This window comes from Antrostomus carolinensis, unplaced genomic scaffold (genome assembly GCF_000700745.2).
Source record: "Antrostomus carolinensis isolate BGI_N321 unplaced genomic scaffold, ASM70074v2 scaffold17068, whole genome shotgun sequence".
NCBI classification, from domain to species: Eukaryota; Metazoa; Chordata; class Aves; order Caprimulgiformes; family Caprimulgidae; genus Antrostomus; species Antrostomus carolinensis.
In genome coordinates this window covers 56374-77073 of record NW_010332464.1, presented here as the reverse complement: position 1 = coordinate 77073, position 20700 = coordinate 56374, and the positions used below count along the sequence as shown (strand labels likewise).

General features: G+C 40.2%; 1 protein-coding gene across 1 annotated transcript in view; it reads right to left on the bottom strand.

The window, feature by feature from the left end:
- Positions 1-302: 302 nt before the first annotated feature.
- Positions 303-20700, bottom strand: part of ITPR2 (inositol 1,4,5-trisphosphate receptor type 2) — a gene marked incomplete at both ends in the record, with an annotated part of 75870 nt that continues 55472 nt past the window's right edge. Inside the window, 4 exons of the mRNA XM_010173537.2 lie at positions 303-461; positions 10769-10877; positions 12914-13056; positions 13901-14091. Of these exons, the coding sequence (XP_010171839.2) occupies positions 303-461; positions 10769-10877; positions 12914-13056; positions 13901-14091 (602 nt within the window). The remainder of the gene's footprint in view (positions 462-10768; positions 10878-12913; positions 13057-13900; positions 14092-20700) is intronic.

The window sequence follows — 20700 nt, the reverse complement described above, 5'->3', positions numbered from 1 at the left end:
GCATCCAGCCCTACTGGATGTGGGGCTAATGGGACAGAAAAGCTACCATATACAACTAAGGAGTCTAAAAAATCATGTTTTCTGCATGGAACAGGAAGAAGGTATTAAAAAAAAAAGGGGGGGGGGATAAAAGGTTTGTGGGGAAAAAGGAATATAAGGAGACATTGCTAATGTAACTGCTCAATACTGAGGGACAAAATGTTTTGGACAACTCTGCCAAGAGGAATTTTCAGAGTGATAAGGTCCTCTCCCCAACCCCAAGTGACAGCTCTGCATCTGAAGTTATTAATACTAGTCCAGACCTTCAGAGCACGTTTCCTTGTCTCACAGCTCAGCCAGCTCAGAGCCAGCACAGCCTCTTGCTGACATCCACGCCGTGTCAGCACGTTACGCTCGTGACTGCGCACAGCAGAAAGCGTTCGCACGTGTGCGCTCCGAGCAAGAACCGAGCGATGGCGAAACTGCAGTGGGAAGAAAATTGATTAATCAGGCCTCGCTGGCAAGGTGCCACATGCTGCCCATGAAAAGCTGTTGCAAGGTAAACAAGGCACAACCTGCACAAAGTGTTCATTGCCATGAACTGAAAGAACACTTTCAGGCTCTGCCCAAGAAAAAAAGCTCTCTGCAAAAAGCCTAGGGGTCAAAGTGACACTGAGATAATTACTCTCGTAATCCTCAGGGCAATCACCAGCTCCAGAACAGGCCCCTCATTGAGCAGCCTGATCAACGCACATCATTTAGATATTCTGGTCTTTTCCCCTTGAACTCCAGAGGTCAGGTAACCATAAATGAACCTGGCTTTCATTTCAGTAAACAAACACATGCATAATTCAGTAAAGCATATTTCAAGCTCTGGGATTTGTACAATAAAATTGGAAGGACAGACACTTTAAAGACTCCAAGAAATCCCAAACAAACTACTTGTAATTAAAAAAATCTCATTATTTTCAAGCCAAATCTCGTGATTTGTTTGTGGCCTGACTCAGGGTTTTCTGTGCTTGGGGTTGGCAACTCTGACTAAGCAGGGATATGAAATAAGAGCGAGAGTGACTGCCTGCCAGGCTTCTGTTTTCCTGGGACAGAAGACAAAGCAGCTCTGACAATTCCAGCTGGTAATACCATCCAGGCACTCCTCCAAGGCCAAACATGCTGGGTAAAATCCTCATCAGACAAAAAAAAATAAATCCTATCAGAAGCAGTTACTGTGGTTGCTTCATAGCTGTTTTCCAAAGTTCAATATAGCATATACTTTCTTTTTCTTGAAAAGGGGAGAGGGGGCAGATGGACCACATTATGGCCTAATCCCTTGCCAGATGTCATTAGTGATGAAGTCCCTTAGAAATTATATCAGTATGAAACAAATCAGAAAACTGAGTTTCCATTTCTTCCTCATGTCTGGCTAGACAGAGACTTCAAGATCAGCTTTCATCTATGGCCTGGAATCAACCCTCCTCTGCGTCTTGCTTAGTGTGGCAGGGGTGTTAAGCAAGTAATTGCAACCATTAAAAAGAAAATAGCTCACTCGTTCCTGCCCCCCATCCCTGTCAAATACTGACTCCTTCATTAGGCTTCCCCAAAGCTGTTTCAGCACATTGCAGTAGTTCCTCCTTGCCCCAGATGGAGGTCTGTGGTTCCAGCTGGGGCACACATCTCCAGCCAGGACCCTTGCATCCTCCTGGGCAATGCCATACTGGGAACCTTCCCCTCTCTGCTGCTGACCTCAAGTGTCCCCTCACATCTAGTACCTTGCAAGACAGCCTGGTCAGGGAGTGGATTCTAATCTCCACCTTCCTGCAATGCTCAACCCTCCCTACCTGCTCACAGGGTGATCAGATGAGGTTGAGTAGAAGGGCCTTGCTGGTTCGTACTGTATTTGCTTCCCCTAGTAAGGCAAGAGCATAGCCCATCCTGATATCTGAAAGAGATACATCTTTAGTTCTTGGTGTTTGGACTGACTACACCAAAATAATACCATAAACTGAGGTTTTCTGTAGAAACTCAGTTCCTGAAACGCATTTCTGAATCGTAAATCTTGGACTAAAGCAGTTTATGTAACGCCACCTATTCACGCTACCCTAACTAACCATAACTAACCATTCCATTATAATGAGTCCATTATCCCCTGCTTTATTGTATTTTCTCTTAAAACAGAGATCAAAGATTTGGATCTAGTGGCATCATGCCGATTTCATTTTTATTACTGGCTCCCTAGGTCTATCATAAATATTCATTGGCCATCCTTAATACAATGCATTGAATTCTGCTCACTGCTATCTCTGGTGCGACTGCAAAGTACAAACAGGGTTGTTGCTCAAACATATTAAATAAAGCAACAGCAAATTTGTGACAGTCAACAACGACAAAAAAATGCCCCCACAAAACAAACAGAAAACAAAAGAACCCTTTTGTCCTTCCAAGGAAATTCAAAACCAAAGGAGACATTTTCTCTCGCCCCCTCCACGACTGCAGACATTTGACTGCTGTGGGAATTCAGCTGTGCAGCAGCAGCAGCTGACCTGCTCCCACAGACAGGAGACATTTTTGAAAAGTCCACAGTTGCCACACAGTGGCCTCTGCGATACTGCAGCAGTCCTCTGTGCTCACCAGTAAAAATCATGTTACCCAGCAGTGATACAGAAACTGCTCAGAAATGTGGACTTTCTGTATAGCAACTAATACGTAAAAGGGAGCAGGAGGTGTGTGGGGAAAAACATCTTCCAGGCTCAGAGTCAAGGAGAATGGTTTATACCGTTTTATTCTCCTAACTCCCAAGAAAAACTGCAACTACCCCCAAACTTCAGGATGCCTGCAATTTGTTCCTCTCCCCATACCCATCACTCGCAGATGCCTTTGAACTCCCCTTCTCATCTCAGAGCAGCTCCTCCCAGCATCAGACAGGCAGGGTGCAGAAACCCCTATTGCACCTGTGTGAGTTGCTCCTTCTCTGTGAATAAGCACAGATACAGGCCTCTTGGGCCATCAAATGGATACTTTAAACAAACAGCAATCGCTAAAATTAGGGTGGCCATGGGAATTCCTCATGTTAAGTAACTCTGAGAGCATTAACACAGATCAGACACTTTATATTCTAAGCAAGAACAGCTGCTCCGTTAAAAACAAAACAATATGGGAGGACACAGAATGCACATTCAAATATTTATCTTCTAATATGACTCCACCATGGAGGTAATATGCTGCTCAATAAAAAAAGAGATGCAATTGGAATAAATAATCTAAAATAAAAATTTGTGTTTATACATATGAGTATATCCTCACACAAAACTCCACACAGCTGGAGATGTGTACCATACGATAAAACTGCTGACTCATTTTACATACTAACCTACAATGTACCTTTGGTCCTTCACCTAGCCCCCTGCCAATCTAGTATCTGCTAGAACCTTCTACTAAATTCCTAAAAATCTTGGCTGCTTTAGTAGTGATTTAAAGTATATAAATAAAACTAGACAGAAAGAAAACCTTGATCCTGACACTTTCACGATGTAGAATTTGATTTAAATAGCTCTAGTGAGCATGGCATTTAACTTCTAGATTAACTGAAGTCTTTAATGACATCCATCCCACCTGTATTCAAAACAACAACAAGAATAAAATCCAGTTGTTCTTGTTCACATAAAGGATCCTGGTCAGTTCCATGAATTTTGTACCTGAGTGAGGGGAGATGAATCATTCAGAGCTCTGAAGGTTTCATTTGTTAAACAGCTCTTTTCCCTTGCACTCCTTTGCATTTGTTTTTAACTAAAAGTAATACTAATAGAGAAGGATGCCAGACAGTTCTCAGGCAGTTACGATCTTCTTGCTGGTTTGCTGTTCTTAAGATCAGATCCATAGAAAGGAAATTATAGGAAAAAAGAAGGGGAAGACAAGGAGGATCCTTAGGGAAAAAGAAGGAGAAAACAAGAAGGATCCTTATGTCACATACACTGTGTAAGGGGGAAATTTCAGAGCAGAAATTGGTCATTTGAAGTTCAGAGCAAGGAACAAGCTACTCCAGTGTTGTTTTGGCTGATGCTGTCTAAATCAATATCTACAGAAAAAATATTTTACAATATCAGATGCTCCTTTAGAGGAAAGATGATATAAGTGAGAAAGGCAGATCACACAAGTTCCAAAACAATTTATCAATCAGGATTTGTGGCTTAATATTTCTGAAACAAAACTGGATAACAACATAACATATTCTTAAAATTTGATAAATATGAGCTGCCGAGAGGCTACATTCTTTCGGAAGAAATGTTTACAACCATGTGTTTTTTCAGCCTTGGCATCCTGCCACTAGATTTGTTTGTGACTTGGAGAACAAACAAACAAATAAAAAATAACCAAGGTTTTGAAACAAAGAAGAATAAGTACCAGTGAGTAGTGAATACCATTGCTCACTCAACTATCAGCTGAGCTCAAAGTAGCAAGTCTCTGGAGATAATATCCTTGGATCACGGTGACAGTTAACAATTATACATACTAAAGAGAGGACAAACTCATGAATGTACCCAGTCCTGCAAAGTAGTTAGGCATGTGCTTCACTCCCACCACAGCAGATTAAAATGCTCTTGTCTTTCACTAGATCAGGATGCTACACTTCATAAGAGGTCAGAAATGCTGTCTCCTACCTGTCCTTGATGTACAAGACTTTCAGTTGAAAGTTCTTGTCCAGGTCAACAAGAGCAATGCACTCTGCCTGAAACTAGCCTTCACACAGACCACTATAAAGACCTCACAACTGGTCCATGTAAACTGGCTTTGAACAGGCTTCCAAACACAAGCAGATGACGGTCCAAAGCTGGATCAAATATTTGGGACCTGTTACTGAAAAAAAATCTCCCCTTAAAAAGAAGTCATGCTTTTCATATACTGAGTAGCTGCCCTTTCAGGTTTTTGCACTCAAAGCAAAATAAGTATCTATAAATACGTGATTGGAAAGCCATCAGAATATCTGGAGATGTGCCCCACAGAGTACAGCAGTATTCTCCTTTAGTCCAGAACAACGCATGTGACAGGAGGGATACTGCAAAGATGAGGGACGCTACTTCAGTCTGGTTGATTCTGCATGTCCAAGCACCAGAAGTATGCAGCAGTAAAAACAGGCGGCAGTGGCCGCTGGCCCCAGGCACTGAGCACTACGGAACAACACCTAGCTAGTACAAACAACAGCATCGCATGCCTCCTGGTAGCTCTTTGCTTAATTATTCCAGCTTGGAGCCTAGAGGGGGAGGAAAGTGAAACTGCGTTGGTTTGTTTCTCTGTAGTTTTATTTCTTTGGCTTGGAAAATGTGAGCGCATGGGTATAATGAGAAATTACCACACTTTAAGGGTCTGACCACGTTTAGTGTTTAGTCTTGCGCATCTGAAAGCTCTGATGCTCCTGCCACTGCAATTACTGGCTGAGAAGACTCACAGCAGTAGCAAAGCTTGAATCCTCCACTTAAATGAATCGGTGCAGGCTTCAGTTCTGCAACAGACCACCACCTTCACGTAAACCATCACACAGATAGAAGGGTTTATCCCAGCAGTGTTTGAACTTTGTGCCATACTTCATCACTTAACTGTCACGACAAAGCCACAACAGTGGCTTCCTGACCGTACCAGATATATGTGCTGGACACAGCAGCCAGGCTGGCACTGCTAGAGGTAACCAAACATTCTTCCTCCCTGCACCTCCGAGATTGTGGCTATTTTCCCTAGGAGGGGGTTTTTAAATGCAGGATGCCACAAAAATGTCCTTTACTAACTGAAATGTACTTTTTTTTTTAATTCAATATAAACAGCATTGAGCTTAAACATTCTCCTGTGGTATTTCTAACTCCCTATTACCTTACAGTAACGCTGAGCTTAGTGAGGAGAATGGCCTGTTGACAACAAGAAAAAACAGGCTAGTGCATAGGCATTGTTATAAACGAGCACAAATAAAAGACAGCAGAAATGGTGAAAAATTAAATGCAATTCTTCAGAATGCCTGCAGTGCCACTAATCCAAAATGTGAGTAGTAACACAAAGTGTTACTGCTCCTCCTCCCATTTAAAATACATGTCCTTTTAAGGTACAATACATTCAGCAAGCCTCACATACTCAGAATTATTGTCTTTTTTCCCCCTTTTATTTTTACATACATATGCTATTCCTCTGAATGCTGCCTAATTCACAGATGCAAATAAGGAAAATAATCTTGAAAAGATGAGGCTATAGAATGGAATGCAGTTTACGTTGAGAATGTCTTTGATTCAAAGAGCTGCAATGCTGGGACACTAGTGGCTCCCAGCAACATCTCCTGGCTTCTAAGACACACTGCGACCATTTTTCCCAGCAGAAAAAGACCTGCAACTTCCACTGGTTTCAGCTTAACTGGTAGATCAATACATTCATGAACTGGGACTATTGCTTTTGACAAACTCATTGGAGTTTTGTCAGCAACTCCACATGAAAAGACTGCAACCTTCTGGCACAAAATGACCAAGAGCCGATAGTGGCCAGTATCAGGGACTGCATCTTACAGGAATAAAATACATTTGTATTTACACTGAAGCTGTACTATTTTTTCACATGTATATTTGGTGCTGTTGCTGAAAACAAAGAGAGGACAGCTTACATTTCATATCTAAAGTGGAATGCAGAAACATTAACACTGCAAAACGAAAGGCTACGAAGCTACTTCTATGATTTTAAATCATGAAGCCATTGCAAATGTGTAAGAGCAAGACAACATTTTTCATTAGTTTTTCCAAAAAAGGCAAAAAGCACAACTACTTATTTCTGACAATTAAGTAGCTTACACAGTCTTTGTTCTACTGACACTTAAAAATGCAGTTTTCAATTATTTATACTGCAGTTCAACACCTAAAGCAGGAACAAAAGCATAAAGTCAGTGTTCTTCAGCACAAATAACCCTTACTGAAGGGTTCAATCTGTTTATAATCGTGTTTCCCTTAGGAACTACCAGTTGGCAGGGTACAGAGGCTTGGATTCTGCCATATTCTGTAACGCACTATCATCCATTACCACTCCAATCAGCTAATAATGTTACACTAAACCTGTCACATACACATGTTATCAGAGATAGTATTTCTTTCCTCCCCCCAGATGCTGACTCTATTTAAGAACAGTTGGAAAATCAGAAGGTTGTTCATGCCCCAAGGCACTGACATGCCAGCAGCCAGAGTGGGTTAAGGAGTTGCCATATGAGCACACTTCAGTCAAGAGTTCAACAACTTCATCCAGTTCACTGGGGGAGAGTTTAATTTAGGCTTCTGAACCCTCTTTTCAGCAGCTGGGAGGACTCACCCCTCCTGGCCCACTAGCTCTGTTGTAGGCACAGTTGCTTTCAGCAGAGCAGCAAGATAATGCTAAGATTTTAAACTGCTCCAGTCATCCGCAAAGTGAACACGCTTTGGTGGTCTATGTGTCTCAGGTGCTTTTGGAAATGTTACTCAGATTCAAACTGAGACATGTAAGTCGCTCTAGAGGCAGCATTCACACAGAAAATAAACTGAAGCCAAGTGAAGGACAAAAAAGATTTGCCTAAAAAATTCAAAAATTCTAGACCAAGATCTTTCTGCTTTTGTAAAATGGGTATAAAAATGGCTAGAGATAAAAACAAACATAGATGGCAGATGGGTCAGATGTAGTCCAAACCTAGTCCTTTCTGTCTCTCTGTTTCTTTTCTTAAATGGTCAGTCTAAAGTAGGCTTTTAGCTCTACCACAGTAAGTGTCTGAACAGAGGCAATGTCAGCTTCCTCCACACGCTGCTTTACCCATGTGTTTTAACACTGGTCTGGAAGAGTTTTCTGCAAAAGAAGGGCTGTAGATCAGGTTTCATTCCAGCTAGTTACCTAATCAATACAAATAGGAGTAGGACTTAACGTAGAACTCCCGGGAGATTGTAATAATCACCCACAATTACTTATGAAAGCCAATCAATGCCCAAGAGGTTTTATGTGTCATTTATGTAACTTAAATCAAACTTCTGAAATTAAACTTCCATTCCTAACACAATTAGATGTTGTGGCACTGAGCCAAATGATGCACAAGCAAGCACTGCCTCAAAGGCAGACTGCAAGGGCAACTGACGACGGAGCCAGGAGAGCATGAGCAGCCCTAAAACACCCCAGCAAGGGGAGGTGCAACAACAGAGTTGAGACAGTGGATACAGGAACAGGCATAAAAACAGTGAAATAAGCACCTACAGCTATCTTTTCCTCCTGTTGCTTCAGTGAAACAGGCTACCTTCCAATGGTCAAATGAAAGATAAAGACAGCAGAAGGCAAGGTTCCCAGACCTGGATCTCAGCTGCGGGAGGTAAAGGGAAAAGAAAGAGAGAGGGCAATGTTTTATTTCATTATTTTTTCCTTGTTTCTCACTGTAGGGAAGTCTGCAGAAGCTACAGATTCACCATTTCTGTCAAACTTATCACACAAATACCTTACAAATACAAACACCCACAAATATATTATGATGGGTGATTAACAAACTCGGGCTTTCTGTCAAAATGCCACATGTCCCTCTGTAGCTTTTTTCTGATGTTATCGTTATGTATTTACTACTATAATTTTTTGTAGTATCTGCATAACATAGTTGAATAACTTTGCAGGCAGTGAGATTACAGTTAAAAAAAAGTTGGAAAGGCACACAAGAGGCTATTCATTATGCTATTTTTACTATTCTGAAGTCCATACCATGAACAATGACTCAAGAGTAGCAAGCTGGAGAAGCACTTGCAAACCACACAAGCATGTTTATGCATTTATTTGTTTGCACCAATTCATTACATTCCTCAGTGTAAAATCTATGGGACTTAAGAAGCACAAGGCAGAAATTCTGTTTCCTGAAGAGCTCTTCCACCCACCATGTCCTACCAAGATGGTGGAGGTGATGCGAGGGGTCTGGGCATACAACTCCTACGTCCACTCCTGAGAATGAGAGGCTGGGCTTGCTGGGTGAAGAGCCCCCACACACCAGTGGAGCACACTCCCTCTACTGCCTTCACTCACTCTCACTTTATCAGCAACCACAACAAGGCACAAAGAGCAATTAAAACAGGCACATTTTTTGTTTGCTTGTTTAAATTCATATATTAAAGCGTTGCTTTTTTTACCCCACCTTGTAGTCTTGAGATGACATTCACTTCTGGTGGGTCTATGCAGTTTTTTAGAGGTTTGTCAAAGTTCATCATAGCATGATGAACAAAAGCTAATTAGTTTTTCCATGTGATTCAGTGGCATTATGGACACAGAAAGCTATTAGAATAAGTATGAATAATAATTAAGAGTAAGAAACTGTGAAACTCTTGCTATGACATTAAAAAAAAATTGTCTGCTCAGGCCTAGCCACATTTTTCTTCAAGCAGGAGGCGAAAGGGACCTTGGTTTTCTCCGCCTGCACTGGTAGTTTTTGCATAGAGGAGGGTGATGTTTTGCTATTGCTGCCTTTGTCTTAATTTCACTCTTCTGCCTTGAGATTTTTTTTTTTTTTTTAATCCTGACTAGCAGGTAGCTTAGAAGCCTGGGCAGTATGTTGCCATGTCCATACGTTGAAATCAAAACAAACAATATACCACCAAAACAAAGACACTATGAATATTTCCCATTTCTAATATATGGCTCATCTATCATAAAAGAGAAAGAGTGTGTTGGTACTTTCATCGCATCATAAGACAGAACCAAAACATTTAAAAGTAAAAATCTCAAACACCCCAAAAACAGGCGTGGGCCTCTTAACCACCACAGACCTTACTTTTCTTAAGGTTAGACTGGGGTTGAGATTGAACCTCATAGCTAGCATATCTGAATGGTGGATATTTTTGCCAGGTACAGTAACATGAATAAGCACTGTTAATTAGACATCTTAAAATATTTGGGTGTAAAAGCCTGAGACAGTCAAACAGTGTGACACTGGGATGTAATCAGTATTTTTGCTCAAAGTAAAGTGAAAGCCACGAACATACTTGACTAAACATGTCAGCTGTGAACAAATGAAAATGACGGCACTGAAAGATTAGATAATGGCTCTATGATTTATATTTAAGAGTGAATAATACTGAAGAAAATCAGGGAATACTCAGAAGTACAGATAAAAGGAAACCACACAAAAGGCACAGGGATCAGGCTCAAAAAGAAGGGACAGCTGACATGTAAATCTGAATCTAGCTACTGATACCCAAAGTCACAGGCAAGATGAAAGAGGTATTTTTAAAATTTGGTTTTGCAAAAGAAAACTGGGCAATAAGGGGAGAGAGAGGAGGGCAAGAAATAATTAGACACTTACAGAGTACAGACTATGTCACTTCTCCCTAAAACTGGCAGCTCTGCTTAAACTTTACATATTCCCATCATACATTTACAAGCATTAAGGGTATGGAGTACAAAGGTCTGGCACCACAGGCAGCAGGGAAAAACTGCACACTTGCGACTAAAAATCCCTATATTTCCAGTTGATCTTATGATAAAGTCAGATGTGACATAAGAAGACTAGTCTCTAGAAATACAGGATATCCAATATATAATAATCATAGACAGTAATACTCGCTACTGCTAATTCATTTCAGCTCCCTTGCCTTGACTCTTGTCAAGTCCCTGATACAAGACTATGTAAGGCAGATAGTTTCTTTTGTTCCAATCTTACTTTCTGTCTTACCACATTGTTCCTAAGACACCACGTACGAAATTGAAATCATGTCAGATTCTGTTACTGTCCTAGAGCCAACATTTTAATACCATGTTATTAGTTCTATATTTAATACTAAAATGGTAGCAGTACCTCTTCCGCAAAGTTAGTTTTCTTGTCAAGCATTTCTCGCAATGTCTGAAGAATTTTAATGCAGAGCTTTTCTTCTTTCTCCATTAGCTTCTTTGTGTGATTAATCAACCTTAAAATAAAATATTAAACCTTAAAGAGCATTGCACATTGTTGCTAAGCCATAGTACAATTTCTTTATGCAAAAATTGCCTGTCACTATATTTTTCCTCAAGGAAAGGAAATAAAAGTAGACAAGAGAAATCATAATTAAAAAGGAAATGGGACTTTCAAGGTGTTGTGAGCTTTTTGCGTCTATTTGCATACTTACTGCCCATACAGAAGGTAGAATTCTACATCTGCTTTTTATGAGTGCTTCCAGATTAAGATCTAAACTTACTATTTCATCCTTTATGTAATGGTAAGCATGTATTCACTTTAACCTTTAAGGTTAAGCCTTAAAGGTAACCAATATTCACCATGCATCTTGCAAACTTTAAAAGCTACAACTTTTATACCTTCCAACCTTGATGATGGTTGTTATATTTATTCTATAATTAGCAAAGGGCAGCTGGCCAAAAGGATCTCCAAAAACCTTACATGGAAGTGTTCAGAAATGCAGATATTTGGATGAAACATAACCATTGTTTACATTCACACAACAGCTCTACAAGACTGAAGTTAGAAAACAGGGTACATTTCTGACTCCAACTAACACCAAGATGGGAGTTTGGGTTTTTAGCCAGCTTAAGCCAATACCAGAGGTAGCCTTTTTATCTCTGTGCAAAGCAAGTCCTTGCATTCATTCGCCTTATTGCTGGAGAAATGTTTGTGAGAACAGAAGGGACAAGGAAATCTGAAGGCCTTGGACAGGTTTTTTTTTTCCCCACCAATATCAGTGCTGGGTTTTGGTGGATAGAACAGTGTTCATCAAATCGTGGCCTAGGATCAGCATGCAGCAAAGGCACTGTGGCCACCGACTTACACCGAAAGACGTCACCGTTAACAGTGCTAAATCACAAACAGTCACCAAAAACAGGGTTGGAAGGGATGACACTGCATCATCTAGACCAGTCCCCCATAACCCAACAAAACTGATTATATTTAGATCACTGCTAAATTAGTGTGCTAATGCCATTCTGGGCTCAGTGGAGACGCCATGCAGGACTCCCACTGTCATCTTCACCAATTTCATGAGCTATGAATCCAAAACAATGCAGTTCTCAGGCTTGCAGTACTAACCATATTTTTAAAGAGCTACACCTTTATCTTGGGATTCCTGCATAGCTGTGCAAAGCATTCCTTTGCCATGGAAGATAAATAAAACAGAAAAGCATCTATTGCATTACATGGGCCACATCCAGCAGGGCTTGACTTGATTTGATGCTGACTTTGAAAGGAGTTTGGACAGAGGGGATGGGATAGGACAAGCTCAAAATTTAACTTAATTTTTCCAAACGTACAAAGTATATTGTTATAACACTACCTCTGCAGAATATGCAAAAAGCAAAGAAATCAGTAGAGCTGCAAAATGCCTTCATTTTCCCCCAAGTTACCTCTGTTTAAATTATAGTTTTTCAAGGGCAGCAAGGGCATCTCACTTGAGGACTAATAAAAAAATTGCAAGACTTCATTCCAATGAACAGATTGCAAATAAAACATCTAATAATTCAAGACCAGGTAGGGGTGCCAGTGAAATTTATTTTTAAAAGAGCTATTGGCAGTTTAAAATAAAAATAAAAAAGATTTATTTGTTTTAGAAAAAAAAAAAAATCTAGCCCTGAGCACCATACCCTACCTCAGTAGGAATTATTGAAAATTCTACCATGGAAAATCTAAGTTTCTGCTGTAGATTTTGAGAAACTTAATAGCAAAAGTAGCCCACTAAGAAAACAAAAGTAGGTTGAGCTTGTCACAATTTTAACAAGCTACTAACATTCAATTTTTAGAAAGACAAGCAACTTCTCTCTCTACTCCTCTCCAGATTCCTCAACTGCTGAGAAACGTAAAACGTTCAGCGAAAGACCTCAGTTTAAGCTTTCAATATGAACTCAAAGACACCTACATGCTTAAATCACTGTTGAAAATCAGAGGTAAGTGCTGTTGAAAATTTTAACTCCCTGTCACCTTTTCCAAAGAAGTAAATAGTCCTCTGCTTACACCACTTACTTGGACATGAAAGCACCGCATCTTATTCTGGCATCGCTCCCCTCAGGAAAAAGAAGTTCTGGACTGTGCAGCACATCAACTAGCACCGAGAATTCAGCTTGCATCATGGGAGTGAACTGCTGCTCCAAGGAGGACACTACATCCTAGGCAAAAAGAAGAATGCTTTTCATAACTATGTCTGGCCAAGAAAACTAGAAGAACATTGCTGTGGAGTTGCGCAATACTGTGTGATGGGCTATTTGACCCACTTCTGACAGCCAGCTGCAAGAGCCCATGTTAACCCAGGTGACAGTAAAGCAATCTCATATCTTTCTTCATGCCACTCCTCGAGGAAAGGGAAGGTGCCCATTACTATCTACTTTGCTGTTCTCTCTCTAATTTCTCCTCTGTAGTAATGCCCACAAAACAATCGGCAACAGTCTGGATGACGGTGTGCTGAAAAAACACTGCTTGTCATACGTGGTGTTAGTGTATCACCTGAGGTGTTGCTTCCTTGGTATTTAGGGCTCCTCCATTTGTCTGGGTCCTGCTGTTTTCTTAGTTGATAAACTTCTGATGTCATTTAAGCACCACATGCACAAGGGATCTCCACCTTACAGGTATTCAGTGATGCAAATATGACGTAATGGCTTCTAAAACCCCTAGTACCTCCTCCACAGCCAAAACACGATGTGCAACCATGACAAGGCAGAAAGGAGATCTTTCTCTGCCAGCCACTTTGGGGAAAAGAACATACTTCCTATCCCTCTCTATTGACTTCTGTAGGAGCTGAATTCAGCTCATGGATCAAAATGCGCTGCGTGTTGGCTTCACCATGAAAAGACCACAAAGAGGAGCTGAGCTTTCTGTTCCCCCCACCTAGAAGTACAAGGGTTGCTGTAATCCAGCACTAAAAATGCACTGAATCGCTGGTGTTTTTCACATCTGGCACATATTAGATAAATGCACTGCCAAAACTACTGCTCAAACCAGTTACTATTGTTATACCTGTAGTTTTTCTATTATGTTCCTGTAATCCCAGGCAGGCCCACCAAGAGCTTCTTTAAAACGAGGTCCACTGCGGGCTGACATTCTCCACCCCATGGCTGCCCTCTGCACCATGTTAGAGTGACTCTTCATGAACAAGGTGTTGACCTGGCTGTCCAAATCCACTGGAATTGCAATCCCACGGTTCTTTGCTTTAAAAGGAAGAAAAAAAGAAGAAATTTACAGTGGCAAAAGCTTGAAAATATTATGAAGATCACGGCACACAAAATCCTGATACTCTTGAAGTTTAGGGGCAGGAGGATCAAAACCTAAGCTGATAGAAATCAGTTGTAATCTAGTTAAAGAAAGCAAGCTGTACCACTTTAAATGAGGTAAGGATAATTTCCAGGATATATTTTCATAGGTACAGATGTTCATTTTTTAAAAAAAACAGAGTATTTCTTTTTTACTAACTTAAAAAAAATCAGATCCAGAGATAATAGTAAGAGTAACAAAAATTATGCATTATTATTTCAACAGCTAGTTTTACTCTTTTCAGGAGTAAATTTAAAAAGTCTTCTTTCTAGTGGACATATGCATATTTAGTCAATTTATGCCCAGTGCTATTTGTTGCTTTTCTGAGTCTTTCTCTTGCAAAGACCTTGAGAAACCAAATGCATACAAATTAAATTTGAAAAAGGCTGTCTCTACTTCTCTCTCCCTCTGGTTTCCTATACCACCTGGGCTGTTAAACCATCAGGTTCCTGGATGCCACTGCAGTATAACCAATAGTTAATAAACATGCAATAATTTAACCTATACTGAAAAAAAACAAAACCCAAATCGAGTTTAAAAAATGTGAATTTTTATTTTTTTAAACTTGAGGGGTAGGAAGTGACAAAAGAGAGAATATCAGAGAAAAAAAAAAACAACAAAACAAAACTGGGGAAGGACTTGCACAAATTCTTACAGGGCATCCACTAAACTACTGCTGCATCCTGAACTGTCAATTTGCAAAGGAAGTTTGAAAGACAATGCTGGAAGGTATCTGCCCTCTCCTCTCGGAATAACTGCATCTCTCCATTCTCCACTGGAGATCAGAGTGACATTCTTCTATAGCTCAGCATGAGTCATCTGAAATTCAACAAATAAACAAGAGATCGATGCAGCAATATCTCTGTTTGAAAGATTAGGTCACATTCCAGGAATTCGACTTTGGATTCTACATCATTTCACTTAATTTCCATAGCATAGTTTATGTTTAATAAAGACTTAGAAATAAAATGGAGAAGCACTTCTAGTTCATCTGTAATAATGACTAATAATAACTAATTTTTCAGTTTTCTTTATTGAAACAAGGTGAATTTTTAAAAAATCATTAACCCACATTACAGTTCTGTACAACCTTTCTCTGAGGCATTTCCTCACCATTCTGTACTAACAGGCACGCTTTCCACAGTAGTCAAAGACACCAAAAATATTCCACCCCTCCCTCACAGTTCTTAAAACATACAGCTTTAAGTCCTGAACTTGTGAAGTCAACAGATGCCCTTCTTTGCTAAACAGCCTATGCATCAAACCCCACCGGCGTACGTGCGAGCAGAGTCAGGCACACAGCTCTGATGAATGAAGGCTCGTGTGCTGCCAAGCACAGTGAGTCACGGATCCCAGGCAGAACTCTTCTCTTCCCCCGAATACTATATTGTAATGGCAACATTTATTATAAACCTAAATTTGGCTGTGACACCTCAACCCCCAATCTCACTGACTATGGCAAGAGTGCTCATCCCTTTAATACACCCCACGGGTGCAGGGTACCCTCCCCTCTTCCCACTGCAAGGGTGTATCCTGATGCAGGACCAGGGCCTCCACCTGCGTTTAGGCTGTTTAACTGGGATAGAAGAGAAATCTCTTATTCTATTTCTGGTAGGCACTTGCTTTTAAACAGTTTGCCATAGGGGAATTAAAAAAAAAAAATCTTAGATCAAGATGGGAAGACGCTTTTCCCCACAACCATCTACAAAGCCTCAGCAGCAGATGTACAGCAGTTTCCACACTGGCAATTGACTTTTTCTCTCCACTTTCTATTTGTTTTGAAAGCAAGGTTCCTGATTATCATGAGGAAAATACCATGCATGGCTGGCCATTATTTCTAATGGTTGTTTTTCCATATTATTTGACTGGGTTATTTTTCAAAACACATTTGCCCTGTTGCTGCTTACTTCATTACAAAAGTCTATTAAAGTTCCTCCCCATGTGAGTAAGGTGCTGCAGCCTATTAATCCAATTTATTGTGTCCTAATGTCAATCACTGGAATGTTATCGGACAATGCTCACTTCTCAATGAAGTGGTATGTATGCAGAATCCTGATGTATCCAGGAATAAATTTAGCAATGGGGTGTATGCCATTCAGAGGAAAAACCAGACTTCTGCAGTCCTACAGATGCCATTTGAAGTTAACTTCCATCACTGTCTTGAGGAGCAGTCAAGGACTATGATTTTTCAAAGAGCTGCAGCTAATTAAAAATATCACAAAGAAAATCAGAGGGAGAAAAAAAAATACTCCTTTGTTTTGAACAGTTCTTATATGTATAATTCCATTTGTAATTAAGAATTGTGTTGGTTGTCAAAGGGCACTGTTGAAGTCTAAGCTATAAACAAAGGCTTTGTCTTCTTATTTCTTCGCAGCTTGTAGAAAGTTTATCTTTCATTTGTTTCACATTTCATTATTTAAAACAACATGAAACATATTTTTACACTTTGGAAAGCTGATGAACAAATGTGAACATAAATATTTATTTTTAATTTAGGTGTTCTAGGCTGCTTTCCTCTTCAAAATGTGTCAATCTCCCTTAAAGTATGAACATAAAATATTTAAAAGCATGTTTATTTTTGTTCCACTTAGAAATACTTTTGGATGGCACCCAAACTTGCAAAGCAGGGTTAGAGCCGGTAGACAAAGGAGCTAGGAGGGGGTAAAATTGTGTCTTTCATCTGACTAGTGAACTTGGGAAAAAAGCATGCTATGTGGCTGTATGTAAACTGGTACCATAGGTACCCAGCAGGATACCTACCAGGATGGACTAGAACATGACTTCAGCTGAAGTAAATTTTGCCTTGCAGTAGAGGGCATAGCACAGGTTTATATCCTGCCCAGCTCCCACCTAGGTGTCCTGGTTTTGCTAGGATAGAGTTAATCTATCTCACTAGGGCACCCTGCACAGGGCTAATGACACCCTGAATACACTACAGCGGAAATGCAATTTGCTAGGAAATCCTTCCCACGGCTAACTCTTGATCTGCTGCTCACTCTTACACTATCAACCACAGCCACAGTTCAGCCAAGATAAGCAAATGGTACCCGTGGCAAAAGTAAGCAACACAGTGCCACCAGTGCAGCCAGGTCACAGTAAAAATGTCTGCTCTGTGCTGGATGGTTCTGTGTGGCTCCAGTGCCTCAGCAGCTTTCCTCTCCTTTACTGTTTAAACTAGGAAAAAGTACTCTGAGGTGGGGACTCAAAAGAAAAGGGCAACATTAATGTTGAGAATCAAGTAGCTAAAAATCAAGCTGCTCTCTACTGGTGAGCTGGACTCCACCGAAGTCCCCAGAGCACAGCCCCGCTGCTGACAGAAGGGCTGAAATGGGCTGGCCGAGATGGATTTTGTTAAATTACCTGCATGCAGTCCCCTTCACAGAAGCACAGAAATTGGAAGTAAAAGGACCTATTTCAGGAATGCTTGCTGAAGCACTGCCCTTTCACTACACTGCCTACCTTCATCTTAGGAAGAATTTAGTACTAAGGATTTCCAGGAAGAGGCGCTTGCCTGTAATTTTCCTTGGAAGCCCACTCTTCAGAGAAATCTATCTTGCCATAAGGAAGCTTGCCGTTCTCCTTGATATTCCCACCTAGCGCTCCCTAATTTCAAATTTCACTCCATTAGCTTTTGTAGTATTTACTAGAGAAAACAGTATTTAGTGGCTTCACAGCTATTTAGTACACTTTGCACTACCCCAAACCAACCGTGGTGTGTTTTTTGCACGGGACACGCAGACATTTCACCCCTTAGAGCACCTCAAGGAGGAGCGTGACAGGCAATCTGGGTCACAAAAAAGCCACAGCTGTACCTGACGGTGAAACCTTTCCTCTCCTTGCTGTTTATGCCCCTCTGGTAGTTGCAGACAGCTATATCACGTTCTCCCACACTTCCCAGTTGTCACTTAACGGAGCAATGCATATTTAGTTCAATTAATTTTGCTCCATAAATCAGCCCCTCCAGCTTCTTAATCAGTAGATGACTGTTAAGCAGTCATTTACTGACTGCTTAACAGCGGTATTTGGATGGAGAGACAGTAACGCTAGCAACAGCAAGACTTTTTAAAGGAAATAAAAGCTTTGTGTAGACAAGACACAAACCTGCCAGTCTTGTACCCTTCACTTGGATGTTTTTTTCCAACAGAAAATCTACGCTAAAATATTTATCAGCCTGTAAAAAGATCATCATTGAATTTTTCTTGCAATTAGGGAAACACAAACAGTTAAAATAGAATAAAATATGTGCTTCATCTGAAATGTATTCTTCTTGCTGTCAAAAAAGTAACAACAGGATAATTATTTTATTTGAACTAAAAATTGAAAATGAAGGTCTAGCTTTTTATAAAATGGAAAAGAAGTTTTAAAACTCAAAAGGGAAGTAAAATAAAGTATTTTCAAGGCTGAAAAAATTGTTATAGGAAAGTTAATCTACATGGACATTAAAATATGCATAAAAATTCCAAAGAAGCAATAAACTGTAACCAAGATTTTATGTTTGATGTTTTCTGTTTGCAATTTGTCAGGGAAAAGGAAAGTGTTTTAGAGGACATAAAAGCGTGGTCAAGAAGCACCACAGAAGAGGTTTTTTGATTCTGTATGAAGGGGTGCTGGTGAGCTGAAATTGGGGAATAAATACTCAATTAGAAAGGACTTCACCACCCCTTCGGACCATCTGCTCCCTGTTACAGACAACCCATGTTCTTTAATACCTTTTAAAAAATGTATCAAGCCCCATTTAAAATGAAGCTACCTTTCCTGCCACCCCTCCTCCCTCCATTTTCTCTTGGCCCATTGACCAAGGACATCTTTCCAAAGTTGGTTCCAAACCTCTGATTTACAATCTAAATTTATTTAGGTTATATACAACCTAGCGCAATTTATGTCCGGTTGTTTTTGGGTCAGCACCGTCCTTTTGCTTAAATCTCACTTCTTTGTGAGTATTCATCTTCCTAAGTACTTTTAAAGAGCAACAACTCAGGCCTTTGTTTTGCTCGGCAAAACACGTGGGGCTCCTGTAGTCTTCTCTTGTAATACAGTTCTCCTTTCCCCCAACCATCACAGTTGTACTTCCTCTGTACCTGTTCCAGTTTTGGTTTTGTTTCCAACTTATTAAATAGCAATCTTACAGGACTCGCTCCAATTTTACAGGATGGAGACAAGGATTCTCCTTTTACTTCTCCTGCACAGCATCCTAGGGTATAATCTGATAATGACTAATGTAATTGGAGCTGCTAACAGAATTTTTTTTAAAGGGTCTACCCAGACAAACAGTCTAACAAAACACAGGGTTCTATCTGCCACTGGTTACTCATCTGGGAAATTCCAATTATTTCATTATTGGTGGTAATAGCACAGCCATGCACATACTACATCCTTGGGATACACACACAGTACCAGAGAGAAGATGCAATTTGTGAAAACACAAGGGAGAAAGCTAATGGATACTACAGAGAAAAGAGGGTAATACAACTAGACTGGACCTTTTAACAGAAAAGAAAATTGATGCTCAGGGGTAAAGATACAAGAATCACCACTTAATTAAGCAAAGAGTTCTTTGCATGGGTCCTGAAAGACTGGTCAGCTCTGGGAGAAAGACCCTGCTCCAATACAATTTAAGATATACAATCCATATCTTTAGTTGTGAGGACAGGTAATATTCCCCAATTTACCACATGGAAAGGCAGTAGATGGTTTAACATGCATACTTTGAGACTGGCCTCCACCCTTCTCAATCTTGCAAAGACTATAAAATGTAGGAACTGAAAGTCCTTTGATAATGAAATAATTTGAAATAAATTAAACTGTTACACATCTTAGTTCCCCTCTGTTTTCACAAAGATCAGGGGACCTTTTAAAGATTTTTCATTTGTAGCTATTTTACCAGTGAGATGGAAGCTGTTTTGATCATTCATTTTTTGGACTATATTTTCAAGAAAAAGCTCAGTGAAAAAGCAAAAGTGAAAACCAGGACATATATGTAGAATGTGTTAGTTCTTGTTACTGTGATAATCTGCTTCAGAAATCCGTATGAACAAGACACATTAATATACATATATTATTTCGTGTTTCTATTCACACCAGGTAGCCAAATGTTTACTGGGCAATAAAAACCTGATGCACATTGGTATCTTTGTGCTCCAAATCTTTTGGAGCCACAGAGGGATCTGCTGAAGAAGACAAGCAAGAATCTCTGCTTCTCACTGAACTGGAGGCAGACAACTGCCTGGAGACAAAGCAGCAAGTGAAGCTGAAAAGCTTATGAAGTTTTTCCCCAGTGGTCAAGTGGAGTTGAAGTATCAGGGTTATAAGAAATTAGCTTCTGCAACATATCCTTTTGTTGACCTGGAAGATAATGCACATTCTTGCAGTGCTCATAAGAAGACAGATGTAATGATCTTAAGCTCTTGAGGCAATACTTACATCCACCTGCCAGGAACAAACTAGTAAGCGCTGAGCAGAATGTACGTTGCTTAAAGTTGCACTGAAATGGGTCTTTTAAAAGTGCA